The following is a 16,833-nucleotide window of genomic DNA, read 5'->3' as shown; positions in this document are numbered from 1 at the left end:
CATTAACAGCATCATTAAGAGGGTGAGATAAGTAACACTGCACAGGATTTATTCTGACCCCCAGAAAGGGTCTCCCAGGCCAGTTAAACTGGATAATAGCACAGATTAGAACTATTTTGAAAAGTTATTAGGAAAAACCAGCCGAAGATGAACAAATAACCTGTATTCTTGCCAAGAAAAGGTTTCAGGTAAGAGAATTCATTTAACCCAGTATGTCTGGGTTATTACCTAACAACCACCTGGGTGAACGCAGCCACCATGTGAGCAATTACCTTTAGGTCTCTGTATACAACGAAGCGATTGTGCATGTGCTCTAAACCCAGGATGATTTCAGTAGCATAAAACCTCATTTCTTTTTCAGAAAACACCCCGTGCTGGGAGAGGTGGTAGTGCAAATCTCCTCCTAAAATTAGAAGAATTGGAAAGCAATTAAAAGAAGAGTAAAATCTTGCCTCACACATAGACAGCATGAACTTGTGGGAGAACAGCATAGCATTTGTGGGTTCTTACAATCTGAGGAGCACACAGAGACCCAGACCTATACTCTGCAAGTACACAGGCTGACAAAATACCTGAGAAAGTTAATAAATAAATGTGATCAATCTGCAACCCCATTTTAAAACCGCATTTACTTCATATACATTTGCATTCAGTGACTAATCCAGCAACTGAGTCTTAACGCAAAGGATTTCCCCAGCAAGTAAAAGGCAGTCACAGGCACAGGTTTCTGGAGAACTGAATGAACTGGCACATAGAACAGCCCCAGCTGGGAGGGACCCTGAAAGGTCATCTGGGCCAAAATATTCAAATCTTTGTGCTGGGGATGTTTTCACACTTTCCTAATCAAAGACCAGACACAATACAATGTCACTCTGCGTGCTAACCCCCACCAAATTGTGAATCTTCCTAGGAAATGGTTTCTGATCAAGCTACAGATTTAAAATAATCAACCAGTTACTTGAATTGAACCTACAGCTTAGATTTTAATGAGAATCTTCACTTGCAAAACACCAAAGCCAGTCTCTACTGCTTACAGGATATGAGCTCCATTTCTTAATTAAACTTCCAGCTCTGCAACACGGAACGTGCAGCTGGGCCCAACATCTTCAGGTGCTCGCTGCAGGACCACAGTCGGGGTTCCAGTCTAAGTCTCACAAGTCCTGAGCACCCTCAGCCAGTACAGGCCCTGCAGCACCTTCTCTCTCAACTCTGCCAACGTCTCTCTCCATGTGCGCTCACCAGAGTTATGCTGAGGCTTCTAGGTATCATTTCTTTCCTTTGAGGAACGCTTCCCCCATCGCTGTTCTTTGCAGAGCTCTTTAGAGCAGCCCTTCTATATTTATTCTGAAAGCTGTGTCCCTGATCTCCTCACACATTTCTCCACATGACCATCATCTCCTTAAGCTTCCAGCCTAGCAGACCCTTTGGTATCTTTATTTAGATATGTTAATGTTATAAGGTAACAGATTTTCCAGTCTGTTCTATACATTCCCTGGTTCAGATCACTTTATCCCTCCTGCTTGCAGGCTGATGCTTCACACCTCTCATTATTTTTCCCTCATTTTCCTTATGATCTCAGCAATCAGTGATCCCTGCCACTATTTCTGTAATATGATCATCATCTGCATGAGTCTTGCTTACCATTCATCAGGTCCAGAATGAAACAGAGTTTGTCAGGGGTGTGGAAGGCATAGGTCATACACACTATAAAAGGACAGTCCTAGAAGGAAAGGAGCAGAGTTCATCTCCGGCAACAAGCAAAGCACTACTTAGAGAAGCTAAAAATACATGTGCTATTTTCCCTATGATATTTGCCAATATTCATAATAATTTTCTAAAGCCGTTTGTGTACTAATTACATACTCAGATGTTTCACTTACAGTTTAGAGATCTTTTATTTTGCTATCTCATTTCAATACAATATTTTAAAAAGCTGTGAGGAGCCAAAGCCTTAAAAAATGCAGGTGGCATTACTATCTTCTGAAGACTTGCACCTACAGCAGCTAGAAATCTTCTAAAAATATTTACCTGAGTTTGCGCTAGCCTTACATGAAAGACATTTTAAAGCTAACAAGCTCCAGGCCAGCCCAGCAGAAAATGAAGCTGCTCCCATGAAGTGTAAAGGACGCACGCTATTTCCCATGACTGCGTGGCGACCGTTCAGCTGTTGGAACACCGACCGAGAATCTGAGTCACATCACATACAACATCCGAAAGGAACGAGAGTTTTATCCTCACCTACACATGAAACGCAGCTACACCAGCAACCCCCTGCCTGCGCCGCTCAACTCCCCCCGCAGAGCCGCGCGCCGGGGGCAGCCAGGCACGCTGCCGCCCTTCAGCTCTCCAGCAGCGTTTGCCACAGGTGAGTTAAAGGCACATAAATCCCCTCCGAAGGAAGCCGCAGCTCCGACGCGTAGGCAGCGCACGGGCAGCAGGAACAGGAAGGTCCGGGTGAGTCAAAACCCAGGGCACGAGTACGGTGGGTGCAGATGGACGGAGGGGGTGGGTTACACGGTGTACGCTCCCACCGCTTGATGCGCTTTCACCTTGACTCACACCGATCTTTAAGACAAGCAGCCATAAAAAAATACAGCTGGAAAAACACCTCTGTACCGCCAAGGTTCAGCGGGCTGGGACCTCTGCAACGCAGACACACTGAAAGGCACCACGGTGGGGAGTCGGCAGACCTTCCTCGCTTCATTAGGCCTGTATCGGATGCAAGTGGCTAATTAACAGGGGGTGGCTATTACCTCATCAACCCCTTCTCCAAAGCCATGGGCAACCAGGGCTGCTCGGTCAGTCTACAGCGAAAACTTAGGAAGGGCTGTGCTGTCAGAACAGACTGGACTGGCCCGTGGTACCGACGGACGATGGTCAGACCCCAAAGCGCCAAGGCTGACGTGAAGACGAGCCCAGACGAGCTCAACTGCTGACGAGGCAGGACACCACGCAGGAAGCACGAACGTGACCCAACGTGACTTAAAACAATGCGTTAATTATCGCAGTATTGATAGTGAAAGCTCTGGGAATCTCTAACAGGAACCCACTTCCTTCCCAATTTAGAAGCAGCAAAACACGGTGGCCTTGGGCACGGCGGGGGCTGCGGGACCTGGGTCGGGGTGCTGCCACGCCAGCCCTGCTGAGCAGGAAAGGGAGGGAACGGCAACATCGTCCCCCCCGGCCGGCCAGGACAGTTCAAGTCGGTTCATCCTTCACAAAGCCAGGCCAGGCTGAAACACAAAGCCTGGCGGACTCGACCGCAATCCCCGGTGACTCCCACGCCACGTGGGCTGGTCCTGCCATAACCCTCAAGCCCGGCTGGATTTTGCTGCTCGCCGCGCCACGGCAATCCCAAAGGCAGCGCGGCCGTACGCACCCCAGACACCCTGCAGGAACCCGCACGAGAAACGCCTCGGTGCCCAACGGGCCCAGCAACAAGGGACTACGGGCAAGGCGGCACGGCATCTAACAAGAGACAGCACCCCGCGTTATAAACTCGGTATTGCTCCCGACTGCAGAAGTTACCACTTGACTTCAGAAGAAAAGCTTCCGTAGAATTATCGACTTAATTTTCTGAATCAACTGGATGATTGAGAAGTGTCCCCAAGCAGGCTTCCTAAAACCTCAGAGCCATCTCATCACCCAGAAGGATTTAGTGCTAGAATTTAAACACCATACGTAGAAAAACAAACGGGTGTTTCCATACCAGAACATGGTATGCCTGTATTTGCAGGGATCTCGTATTTAAAAGAGAAGAAAGCTGCAAGTGTAAGTGTGATGCATAATTCATTTTTGTGTAAGTCTTCCTCGTTCAATCACTACCCTCTCACTGTTTAACAGAGAGAAGAAATTGTAGTACTGAGATATTTTTCTGACACAAAAACCACTGCAAAAGAGTATTTTCCAGCATAACAATAAAAAAAAATAGCCCTATAGGTACTTTTAAAATGAAACATAGAGCAATAAAGCATATTTCCCAAGAGAATAATACTTTGTTGCAGTCAAGCTTCTGCTCTGAAAAAAAATAAGCAACAGTATGACAACAACGTGTGAATTAAGTTCCTTACATCCAAACAATCCTGGATTAAGTCCCCAAAATTGCAGAAGACAAATTTCTTGTAATAAATCATGTGGAAGGAAAAAAAACCAAAACAGAGTAACTATAAAAAATTGTAGGAATCTAATAATTTAAAGACATCAATGCACAAACAATTACTTCAGAAGGAAACCTCTGATTCTGGCTCTCGCCTGTAACCCGGTCTTTCAGAGCACGACCACAGAAATGACTGCAAACAGGTAAAAACCATGTTCACAGCGCAGAGCAGCTGTGTGCACTTGTAACTACAGAGTAGCTCCGTCCTGACAGGGCTCGCTCAGAAAGACGTGCCAGTCAATGCCTGAAACACCGAGCGGTTACCTGCCATTCCCACCGATGTTCCTTCAAGTGACTATCAAGATTTAGGAATAGATTCCGTTTTTTGAGCAAAATCGAGACTCCTACAAATCTCGGTACACAGGAAAACAAAGTACCTGTTCTCAGAAACAACAGGTCATTATTGATCTGCGATGTTTTATTGTTCAGCCTGTCCACTCTTGCTGTACCTTCATCACCCCTTGAGAGAAACTCGAACCCAGTCATTAGTCAAATCATCTCAAAAAGAGTTGAGTAAAACAGCTTAGCTGCCTACTTTTTTCAGAACAAGAGAACTGGAAGACACAGCAGAGTGGAGCCCCAGCCCGGCAAGGCCCCGGTCTTGCAGCAGGCCGCCGGAACAACGACCTCATGCCCACTGGGAAAAGATTTATGGAATAACCACTTCCTTCCCCAAACAGCACCTCTTGGCAGGTTGCTGTTATACAGCCACTCCCTCAGCAGCGATGGTCTCGGCGATGTCAAGTTTTTGAACACTAGGCAAATAAGGCTATTGCAGAATTTTCTTTTTCTCAACAGAAAGCAAAATATTTTCCCTACTATGCTACATTCTAAGAATTTCAAACTGCTTTTCCAGCCTCCAGACTGAACATCTCTGGGAGAGGACAACAGGGCCAGTGTCTGGCAGAAGAGGAAACACAAACCTCAGCCAGAGTTTGTCCGTGTGACACCAACAGTCAATGACAAGGCAAAGAAACCAGTGGAGAATCCGTGTAACCAGAGTTTTGTGTGACCAGGCCAACCCAAGCAGTTCCCAGCAGAGGTGTCTGTTGTCCTCCCAAGCTGTGCCGATTCGAAAAGTCACCGTGAAAAGCTATTCTCACAACGCGGCCACGATGTACTCAAATTTGGGAGCTCCCTATTCAGGCAGCAGTTGTGAATGCCAATATTTTAGCTGGATTAACAAAAATGATTACACAAACGTATGTGTAATCTGCACAGCTGTTATTATGTACTTTGCAGAGACATCTGGATTCCCAGTTAAATGACTAATTGTACTATGATGAACTTCCCAGTTCCGCTTTGTTCTGGGCAGCACATAAAACCTGTCATTGGGGAAGGCACGCGCCATTCAAACCAACAGCTTACATTCAGGAACAAAATTAATTACCTTCTTCTACCACTTTCAAACCTATTTAATTCTGCATATTCAAAATGCTCCAGCGTCTCTCGCACCGGCAGGTGTACCTAACCTGAATGGGCGGCATTTTGCACAAAATCTCTCTTTTCAAACTCTCTTTCGAATTTCTGAGAATCTAAAAGAAGTTACACTCTGATGAGCTGCTAATCCTTACTGAAAAAACCAAATGGTTTGTCTTGCTTTTCTGCTGCTGAATGACGAGCTATGTGCCGTCACATAAGAAAACCAGCTCCATCAGCAGCCTGGTGAATGATTTTCTTTTTGAATCATTAAGACACGAAAATTCACATTCAGTACCGGAGCAAGAGAATCACAAATTAATTTAATAGGACAATTATTACTAATTTGCCGACATTTCTTGTCTAGTCTCCACTATAGAACTTCACCCCACTGGCTCTCAAGACTCCTGACGCTTCTGGACAGGCACAGCTTCTCTTTGGTGAGAACAGTTAACTTGACTACAAAGTCCAACCGATAAATCCCAGTTGTTAATTTCACAGATAAAAGACAAAGAAATACTTTCCAACCCTTCTTCTATCTTCACGCTGAAGCCGAACGCAAATGCAAGTCCGGGCTAAAGGAAGTTCCCTGAGTTTTCATGTCAGCACGTGCCTGTCCTCCCCCCGAGCCAGGCTGAGGCAGGGGAGGAGTTTCCAATGAAAGGCACAAGAAGAAACACCTCGACCTTCCTCCAGAGCTCTGCAATGAGGAAAAAGTTCAGCCTTATGACGACACCCTGATGCGTAGCTTCCCTTTCTGGTTTAGGATTTGCCTCACCAGGATATTTCTAACAGCAGAAGAAAAGGCCAGAAGGGACCTTTAGAGGCCACTTAGTCCAACCCCCTGCAGTGAGCAGGGACACCTTGAGCCAGATCAGGGCTCAGAGCCCCGTCCAACCTGGCCTTGAACAGTCTCAGGGACGGGGCTTCTACCACCTCTCTGGGCAGCCTGTGCCAGTGTTTCACCACCCTCATTGTAAAAAATGTCCTCCTTATATCTAGTCTAAACCTGCCCTCTTTTAGTTTAAAACCATTACTCCTTGTCCTACGGTCTGAGGGGTAGCAAGAAAAGTTCAAAAGCTCATCTTCTAGCGACAAAACTGCCATCGGCCTTCTCGTTCTGCCCATCTGCACACGAGCGCCTCGCAGCCTATCGTGCAGCTGCAAAGTGCCAAGTCTTGTCCGATTCACCATGTTTTCACCTGACAATGAAAGGGCTCTGTTGAGCAATTGCAATTCTGCATTTAGACGTAAGCCCTGAAAAACCCCTCTCCCATTTCAAAAGCCAGGGTTGCAGAAGCCAAGGGCCACCGCAGCAGGGGCGGCTCTCCTGCAGCTGCGCCCGCGAGCAGTGGGTGCAGGGGCCAGGCTACCTGCGGGCACAAGTCAGCCCATCTCGGACCCGATCAGACTGACGGGCTCCCTGAACAGCAGCAGACAGCGAGGATGCTGCCTGTGCACTTCAAGGACTTATCGATGCTAAAGGCATCGCCAGCGAGATTTAGTTTTTAAAAAAGAAACCACCTGGCTAATGCAGACCCAAAGCCAGGATTTACCTCATGACTGCAGGACACAGATCTCGTCTCAGAGCACAGCACAGTACTCGCTCTCTGCCACCCCGTCAGCCAGAGCAGGGATCCTCCCGCACTGCAGGCATCCGCTGCTGCACGCCTGCCTGTCACACACGCCTAGAACACAATCACACCCAATTCCTTCTCACGCCTGAACTGTGCTGGGAAAAGGGGGTGTCTTTACAGCCAGCTGCAACCTGAATCTTTAATTCGTACAGCACGACAGTCATGAGGAAAAGTAACCTTTTTACCAACATCGCAGGTAACCATGGCGATAGGAGCCGATTTCTGTCCTGTTTGTTGAGGCCGGAGTACTCGGAGGCTCCGGCACTTCAAAGCCTGCTCTGAAGCTCTCTGAGCCCAGCGCACTGGGGCCACTGTCGAAGAACATCTCTTCTGCCAGTAACCAGACACGCTCTGGTGAAACCAGCGCCCGTCAGGCTGCTTTTTATGCACATTAGTGACACTTGGAGTTTGGAGCAGACTTGTGTGCTCGATGGGCAGACTTGCTTGGCTCACCTTGACAGGTACTCAGCCAAAGGACACGAAAACCAACATGGAACAGCTGGACGAGCTAACAGCAGTCACGGGAAAGGGAGGACCAACAGGGAACTCAAGTTTTTCTCTGAAACAGCACCTGATATGCTATGAAAGTGCAACATAACTACAGCAGAAAATGAAATTTTTTTTTCTACAAGACAGAACAATGTTTTGGAAAAATTTCAAATATAAATAGTTGAAAAAGAACTATGTAACAAATCAGAAGGGGCGGGGGCGCGAGAAAATGAATTACCCAAGAAACGGCATCACCAACTTCAACCACGGGTCAGCCTTGATTTGAGTGAGTCTCCTCATCTCAGAAGAAAGCCTCTTTAGCTGAGGTGCTCATTTCTGTAAGCACCCGAAGCGAAAAGCAAGCTTGCTCTTCCATTCTTATATCAGACACATTGCTAGAACCAGGGGGAAGGTTCGGGGGGGATTTAACTTTTGCATGTCACACAACTGAATTGATGGTACAGGTATTATATGCAGCAGTTTATATATTATATGCAAAACAAGACAAGAAAAGAATAACAAATCAATGATACTTACTCCTGTACTGACAAGAGACAGCATAATTCTTTCATTTAAGGCTAATGTTTCTCCTTGCTTCATCTTGATTCTCTTCTTATCTAAACATTTCATTGCATACCTGAAAATATTAACCATTCAGAAACAGCACCAGAAAACATTTCCTCCTATACTCAGCGTTACTCGCTAGCAGTTACACCACGCACATTTACAGTGGCCTGTGAGCCAGTTCTTAAAGACTTAAATCTCCAAAACCTCACAGAATTAAAAAGTTCTCAACAGAAGCCTCCTAACAGAGAAATGTGCTTTAACAAAGAATTCTGTGTCCAAACCACCACAGTGATGCATGAATTACGTATCATACATTCATTTTTTAATACCTAGAAGCAAGGGCTTGCAGTATGGATTAAACAACAGAGACTCTGCTACGGTTCCATTTAATTCTCACAGTTTCAACTCTTACCAGGAAAGCAATATGTTGAACACACGCTGAGTTTTAGATATATTTTTTTTTTTTATTATTTTCTTTCTACTCAATAAAAGGTCAGACATACACACAAAAAAAGCTTTTTTAATCTTCTACCATCTGTATCACACAAACCAATAAAATTTTGCTCAGAAAAGAATGCTACGCTAACAACCACCACACAAGAGTGGGACATAATATCATCTGGCTATTTTTGGCAACAGGTGACCCTGCTATTGGGCAACAGCTGAGAAGGACACGTCTGTTCCTCCATGGGAGACTTCTAGACACGGGCAACCATGGATTTTTAGGCTGCTGGTTTCAAATTATGCTCAGGAAAACACCACGTTACAGCACTGCATCAAACAAATCCACTGCCTACACTGTGACAGCTCCGCACAGACACAGGGCCTCGCGTCACCTTCGCCGTGCGCTCCCTGGAACAGCCACCTCATCCCTCGCCATGCATGTGTTGGGAGTGGGGGAGGAGGGAGCGTGAAGACACCGGAGCTTTAAGTTTCCAAAACAAGGAATGTATTCAGGGCACGTGCTCTTGCTGAGGAGTCTGTAAACGATGACTATAAATAACATTTCACACGCTACCCTGCATTTATGCTTTGACATCACTGATCACAGTGAACGACTGGGGCCGTGTAAGGCTGATCAAAATCCAGCATCTCGGTCTTCCCGGGAGCTGCTGCGTGCTCAAAAAGCACTGCTATCCCTCCCCTCTGGACTGCTTTCTGCACCGTACTTCTGGCCCCTATTTAGGTGTCCTTGAAGGAGGTGATGTGAAAGAAGCCTCAGGTGTGTCTTTGTGGGTTAGTGAAACACCGATGGCATTTACCTTAGAGGGGCGGCTTCCCAAGCTCCTTGCAGGCAGTAAGTGCAGCAGAGGCAGCCATCTAGAGTGGACGGGATCTGGATTAGGGATGGGTAAACAGGTTTGGATTAAGAAAGAACTAAACCAAACCTCTACCCAGAAACTGAACCTAATCTACAAGTTTTGCTTCAAATTTGAAAAAGGTTGGTTCTCCCACACTTCGCTTCCTTTTACTCTATTTATAGCTGATAAAAACTGTCCTTTGCTTCACTTGCTAGACCCAAGGTTTATCCACCTCCTGCCAGAGCAAAACTCAGACATGAAGATGACTGGGAATCTGAGAACTACCTCTTCAGCGTGGACTCTACTGAGTGTGGCCCGAGCTAAATAAAATGTTTATTTTTGTACATGGACAAGTTAACGAACTGTACATGGACAAAAAAGTACCAGAGCAAGAATGAAGACAGTGTTGTTAGTAATAGTATTAATACAAATATTTGAAGTCACTGAAGAAATACTGAGCGTGATAGCAACATTAAGATGTCTTCCACTTGTTAATAGCTGAGAAGTTTATTATTGTCAAGGATGCCAAGCACATACAACTTCCAGTGAAGCCAGCTGTAACCCCAGAGACTTGGCACTTCAAACATGCCATGCTTACTTAGGAGAGAAACGTTTAAGGACAGTTCCTGGACTAAAATTGTTAGGAGAAATGCAAGATGAAAGGGGCGGGGTGGGGTGTAAATAAATAAATAAATAGATCGATAATGAGAACAATTTGTTAAATCAATGCTCAGATGTTCACAACAGAACTTAATGGGATAATTATGCCTAGAAATTGAAATCTGATGACCAGGAGAAGTGTGTGAATGGTTAAGCCCAGAAAAAAGCAAAAAACAAAACACACAGGGTTGATCTTGGACTTCCCACCAAGAGCTCTCTCCAACAGAAGTTCAACACTGGAAATACGTTCTTCCAAACATAAGCAAGGATCACCGCTTTCGCCAGTGAAGTGTGCTCATCAGGGCAGAAACATATACAATTACACAACTCCGGAATACCATGCTGAGAATCTGCCCAGGCACGGCCCTAGAGATCGAACAGCACTGAGGTCATGTTCCAGGGTCCTCCTCCAGCCCTCCGCCAGCACCAGCTACGTGATGCGCTTTATGGCGAGAAGAGCGACCTTCGGCAGAGGAGAGGTCACACCTCACACGGTCACCACGGTTTCCACATCGTCCTGCACTGTCGGGCTCTGATCCAGGAAATCATTTAAGCACATACTTAATTTTAAACACATGTGCAGTTCCCATTAATTCTGACAAGACCATTTAAATGAAGGACACGTTTAAGAGCTCTGCTAGACCGAAGCCTCGCTGCATGGCACGTAACAGGATCAAATATCTACGCTTATAGAGGATCCAGAAATCAGAACCTCTTGGGATAAAAATTAATTACAAAGAACTACACAGTAATGCAATGCTGCTTTCCAGTGATTTTGTAAGAAATGACTGGAAGGATCTCATTATTATTTCAGAGTTTACAATTGCCTCTAAAATAAAGTGTGTAAATACTCACATTTTTCCAGTGTCTGCTTTTCTGCAACCGTACACTTCACCAAATCCCCCTCTTCCTATTATTCTATGTACACTAAAATCATTCATGGTCAGCTGTAAATGTGAAAAAACAAAACAAAACCAGGCTTCACTTTTCAGCATTAAAAAACTTACTGTAAAAATACTTAAATAATCCACCGACGCATCAGGATACTTAACTACCGTCATTCATGCAGCATTTATCGTTGTGGAAGAAGGAGCCCCTTGTCGTTTATATTTCGAGGTACTCGCCAGCGCTGCAGCCCGAAGCACACCAGGACGAATGAGCCGGCTGTCGCCACAGGCCGACAGTCTCACCCACGCGCAGCCCGCAGCCGGGAGGGCTGTTCTCACCGGCACAGCGATACCAGGGTGGCGCTGGGGACAGAGCAGCGGCCGAGGCAAGGGGCGCTGGGGACAGCGGCAGAGCCGCAGTGGGAAAAGGAGACAGACGGTGCCCGGGGCTGTCACAGAGCAGCAACTCCAGCGGTTCGGTTTCTTTCAGCCATTATAAACCCCCAAAAGCCGTTAACTCAAGACGGGCAGAAGGGACGTCCGGAAAGGACGCGTTAGGACCGCACGTCTCGGGACAGAGGAGCAGGTCAGTAACGTCCACCCTATTCCTTCCTAAGGCCTTTTCAGAAGCAGCGTGCAAACCTGAACATTTTCTTTCCTGTATCAGCCTTTGACAGGATAAATATACTTGGAAGTACTTACATGAATATTTAGTTCTACGTTCTTCCATTGACAAAATCTAGTAAACTTGTCACTGTAGGAAAAAAAGTTTAAAAGTTGTCTGAGATTATTGTGTAAAGTATTATAGAAAATGTCAAGACTGATATTTAAAATAGAAGTTTGCTCTAGGGCGTGTTGTGATATCTAGTAAATGACAGCCTTCCTTTCAAACAATTGTAGTCTTACTCCTACCAAGAAAAACAACTACTAGGCAGTGAACACTTAGTATCTTACATCCTTGTGAGAGGAGGGTATCAGGTAACCTTACCCCTGCAACTGCAAGTGCTCGGTATGTCCTCGCATCTCTCTTTCAGAGGGGTTTTAATTTTTAAAAACAGCTAACTAAGTTTGGAAGTAACAAACATTTAAATTACATAAAGAGAAAGATAATTGTAAGAAAACAGAAGCAGCTCCATTTATGCTAATGAACCTCCATATACTCCAAGGAACATTTTAAACTCATCTTAAAACAGGAAAAACATCAATAATACCACAAGCTGCTGCCAAAAAAAAACAGTTTCTCATTTCTACATAAATAATTAAGTATTTATTTTCAGAGTAAGCAATAACATTTCTATGGAGGCACTTTGACAGCTCCTCCCGTGGGAGCGCACCGCTCCGCAGGGGCCCGCGGCGCTGGCCGGGGGACAGCCCTGCTGCCGGAGCAGCTCCCTTCGGGTCACGACGGCGGCTCAGCTCAGCCAGGCCTGCGCCTCGTGCTCTTCACCGGACCCTTTCTGCCGAACTGCAGGGCATCCCGATACAGACCAGAACCACTGGGCCTTTTGGCCACACGAGAGAGACGGCTCCTCATGAGAGCACCCCATGGGAACGGAGCTCGGCGGTTTTAAACCTTCAAGATCAAACTGCAACCAATTCTTACTGCTGCACGGAGCAACAGAAAAACCCATCACCTTTAACAATTCTTCCACTTGTACATCCTGACAGTAATCATGATACACAACACAGCTAGCCATTTGCAGAAGCTTGCTGATAATACACTATTAATTAAAGGAAGTTAAATAAACATTTTTAGCCTTATTTTACAGCAATACTCAAGGGACCTGCCTTCCTGCTGCATTAGGTAGACAGTCTGGATAATACGTCACATTCGTACCTTTCCATAAATTTTTGAAATATTTTTCCTCGAAGACTATCACAAATTTCTTCTATATATGGCTGAAAAGGGTAAAGAAACACAATTAGTATTTGAGCATACAATAACCTGACCATGCAATACTGCCCATCACACAGAACTCCCGCTGGCCCTACACACTACAGCATTACTGTGCTTTCCTTGAAGAGGGCTCAGTGAAGTGCCCAAGCTTCGTTCAGCTTTTGGAATCTGAGCAGGTGCCCTGAAGTCAGACATAAAGTACTTCCAACGAGCTGGGACACCTTCAGTATTTCCCTTGGGGGGCTCTATGAAACCTGGGTAAAGCACCCCTCTGGGGACCACCAGTGTGGCAAACCAATCACGGCACGGTGGTTCTTTCCACTCTACTGAAACACAACACACTCCTGCAGAGCCTGTACATCCCAGAGCTGCTGCCAGGCTTCATCTTTTTGGTGCTTCTCTCCTCTCTGTCCTCAGTAAGAAACCAGCACCTTCCACTCACAAGTGGCTTTTTTCTAGAGAAATAAGCGCCTTCCCCTGATGCGCGATGCCACGCAGCCATCTCGCAGCCCAACCCACCCAGCGGTGAGAGGTAATTCCAGCAACGTGGTTATCGATTCGTCAGTAAGAAAAATCAAGCAGGGGCCACCTTCACATTCTTGCAATACATAAAAATGTGTAAGATCTACAGCAAAGAAATTTAAGCTTATAAACGCTCCCAGGATTGATGAGGTTCACTGCCTGCAAAACCACATTGGTTCGATGCACCTAGCTATAGAAATTAGCTTAATTCTGAATTTCTTGTCTTGTGTCAACGTGTATTAGAGCTGTGACAATACAAGCAATATTTCACTCCTCATTTCTTTATTTTCTAAAGTAAGTAACAACACAAAAGATGTGTAATTTCACAAATGAGACAGGATACCATTGATTTTTACATTCAAATGGAGGATATGGAAATACTAGACTTTCTTTTAACAATTCAGAATTTTAGAAAGTTTTAAAAAAGCACCACAATATTAATGGTGCAGAAACTCCTGTCTGGATAGGTAACTTTTGATTGGATTTTGTCTTGTGGAGAGACAGAAAAACATGCGAGGTGGTACAAATGCTTACTTCCATGTCAACATCAACAAGGAATAAATATACTTGAAAATTAAAGAAAAAGGGAAAGTGTTTTCAAAGATTTCACATTACCAAAACATTAAGGCAATTTCTCCACTGTGCAGTTCAGTTTATCCTGACAGGATGTGTTTCTTCCTGATGTACAGTGATTTACTCTAAATCACGTAATGGCTTAAGATTACATAAACTTAAAAACTATTCTGCTCATCTACCAAAGTATAGTTTGCTTTCATAAATGTGCTTAAAATATTTGAGATAAGAATAGTAATTTGTAATTTTTATTTGACTTAGCAAAGCATTCTAGTATCACTATTACAGCAAAGACATGTACCAGTACCATTTATTCTGTCTCCTAAAACAACATGTACAAAGTCACTTACTGTCAAATAAGTGAAGAAAACTTGAACATTCAGACTGTCTTAACCTCACCTGAAAAAGGCTGGCTGGCACTTGTTTCTTGGCTAAATGTTTTTGTACATGATCTACAGCTTGCTTTGAGAAAGGCTTTTGAAAAAGAAAAAGAAAGATTTCAAACAGTTGGAAACGCCAGAAGTTTCGCTGTTGTTCTTTTAAACGATATGAAAACCACACGTACCTCGGAACGAGCACGACATACCTTCCCCCAAGCACGTTACTGTGAAACATGCAGAGTGAGGCAGTAAAACAATCATTCGAAAGCAGGAGGGCAGGAGAGGGGAAGATGAGGAGGAGAAAGGTGAAGATAAGCAGGCTAGATGATGCTCATTTAACAAATTCAGGAAAAAGCCCAGACACAGCCCCAGGGGCAGAAGCAGACACGGACCTTCCACTGCTCCAGAGCCAATAGCACATATGTAACAAAGCACGGCTTAAACCCTCCGCCCAAACAGCCGCACCACAGGGCAAACCACAGAGAATTCTTCTTCAAAATAAGAGCAAACGTAGCTGTTAAATACAGACTGACGGGCCAAAACTTCAGCCGGAGGAAACGTGTGTTTTCACCAACTGGAACAAAGCTGCACCCGTCACAACACGGCCCCACACCTTGAGCTTACCACCCTGCAGCGAGAAGTGTCTGGCCTAGTGCGGTACCAACAACCGCTTTATGACCAACCAAATAATAATGAAAAAACCCACCCGACCACCTTTGTTGTGTGATCGGTTTTAAACAAAATCTCAGCCTTTACTCGGAGCCTTCAGGGACACCAGAGTTCAACACCCAGACTGTCCCACAGAGGCCCCGGCAGCTCACATTGTCTTTGGGGTCAGGGTTGTTGCTCAGTTGGGGCGGGTTGGTTAATGTATGTCTATGTGCAAGTACACATACACATCAACTGCACTTGTTTTATTGTATTTTAAAATAGAGGTTTAGTTCAAAGAAATACAAAATAGGTAAACCTCCAAACGTTTCCTTTGTGTACCACCAAGTTTAATAAAAATTGGCACACACCCCCCACCAATCTCCACACCTCACTACTGGGGAAAAAAAAAAAAAAAAAAAAAAAAAGCAGCATGCTGACTTCAGCCAAAGCCAGTCCCACAGACTTCAGACAGAAACCCACAGCACTACAGGTATTTGTGGGAACAATTCCTTCAGCAATAGTCTTAATTGCTCTCTGAAGGAAACAGCCGTTAGTTTGAACTACCACTCCTGTCAAGCTACTCAAGCAAGGCAGAGAGCGGCGTGAAACCTGGATGATACACACATGAGAGCAGGACAGGAGCTCCTTCATTATGTAGGTGTCATAAATCTGCCGACTTCGGGTCAGACGCTCATCCTCAGAATCCAGTTTCTCATATTCTTTTATCTGCAACACAAGAGCGAAGGATCCATTAGATAAGCACGTTCCTAATGACTTTTCACTCATTTGGTAAAATCAAGACTTTGGCTGAAGTTTTATTTTACTTTATTATTTTCTTAATTAAGACTTAAAGAAAAGCCACCTGCCATACCATAGCTACAGCTGACCCTGTAGATCACCCTCCTACCTTAGAATTTTTATGCAAGGAAACCGATTTGCTTAAAATTGCCACAAAGCTTTGTCTTCTAAAAATTGAAAAGGACTGAGCTAAAGCAGCACATCTTCCTCCAACTACCCTTTGCCAGGGCACGAACCCGTGCAGGCAAGAAGAGGACTGCCCGCGAGGAGAGCGAGACGAGCGAACGCGCACCGCCACGCTTCAGGTGGTTTTCTTCCCCTCCGCTCAGCTCGCAGACGGACAGCGCTGACCTCGCTCCTCCAACACTCCAGAGCGTTCACCTCTCCTTAGATCACTTCGCTCGACGCTCTGGACTATCCACCGCACACCAGGACGTGCCCTTTAGGGCAAAGCCTCGTCTCTCGTTGCTGGACCTTCCCAGCACCAGCCCGTGAGGTCCCAGGATCCAAGCAAAGGGAAGCGTGCGGCCGTGCTCTGGACCCCTAGCCAGCTCAGAAAACCAAAGCAGAGCAAGACTCAGCTGGATTACACTCTGTGCCTGTTTGAGAAGGAACAGGCCGTATCAGAGCTGTCTGTACCTCCAGCCCACAGCGTAAACCCTGCGCAAACCGTGAACCCGATCATCTCCTCCTGAGCAGGGAGAACACTCTGGCAGGGCTCCGCTTCAACAGCGAAAGCAGCACCAGGGCTAACACAAAGCACATGGCTGAGGACTTTTAAAAGTAAAGGTTTTTAAAAAAATGCGTTTAGCCTCTATGACACAATAGACTTCTTTTCTTTTGTTCTTCATTCAGAGGCCGCTCCTTTTCCAGGATGAGCTGCACTTCACAGCTCA

At 45.4% G+C, this 16,833-nt stretch overlaps 1 protein-coding gene across 2 annotated transcripts in view; it reads right to left on the bottom strand.

Moving 5' to 3' along the window:
* GRK3 (G protein-coupled receptor kinase 3) overlaps positions 1-16,833 on the bottom strand; it is a 69,706-nt gene that overhangs the window by 12,366 nt on the left and 40,507 nt on the right. For both annotated transcript variants that reach the window (XM_086474045.1, XM_086474044.1), the window contains exons 4-11: positions 15,764-15,865; positions 14,508-14,582; positions 12,954-13,015; positions 11,819-11,870; positions 11,085-11,176; positions 8,239-8,338; positions 1,642-1,720; positions 273-403 (exon numbers count right to left, since the gene is read on the bottom strand). In XM_086474045.1, coding sequence (XP_086330171.1) covers positions 273-403; positions 1,642-1,720; positions 8,239-8,338; positions 11,085-11,176; positions 11,819-11,870; positions 12,954-13,015; positions 14,508-14,582; positions 15,764-15,865 — 693 coding nt within the window. The remainder of the gene's footprint in view (positions 1-272; positions 404-1,641; positions 1,721-8,238; positions 8,339-11,084; positions 11,177-11,818; positions 11,871-12,953; positions 13,016-14,507; positions 14,583-15,763; positions 15,866-16,833) is intronic.

This window comes from Leptosomus discolor, chromosome 16 (genome assembly GCF_034619465.1).
Source record: "Leptosomus discolor isolate bLepDis1 chromosome 16, bLepDis1.hap2, whole genome shotgun sequence".
Classification (NCBI taxonomy): domain Eukaryota; kingdom Metazoa; phylum Chordata; class Aves; order Leptosomiformes; family Leptosomidae; genus Leptosomus; species Leptosomus discolor.
Note: the sequence above shows the minus strand (reverse complement) of the source record. Positions and strands in the feature narration are given on the sequence as shown.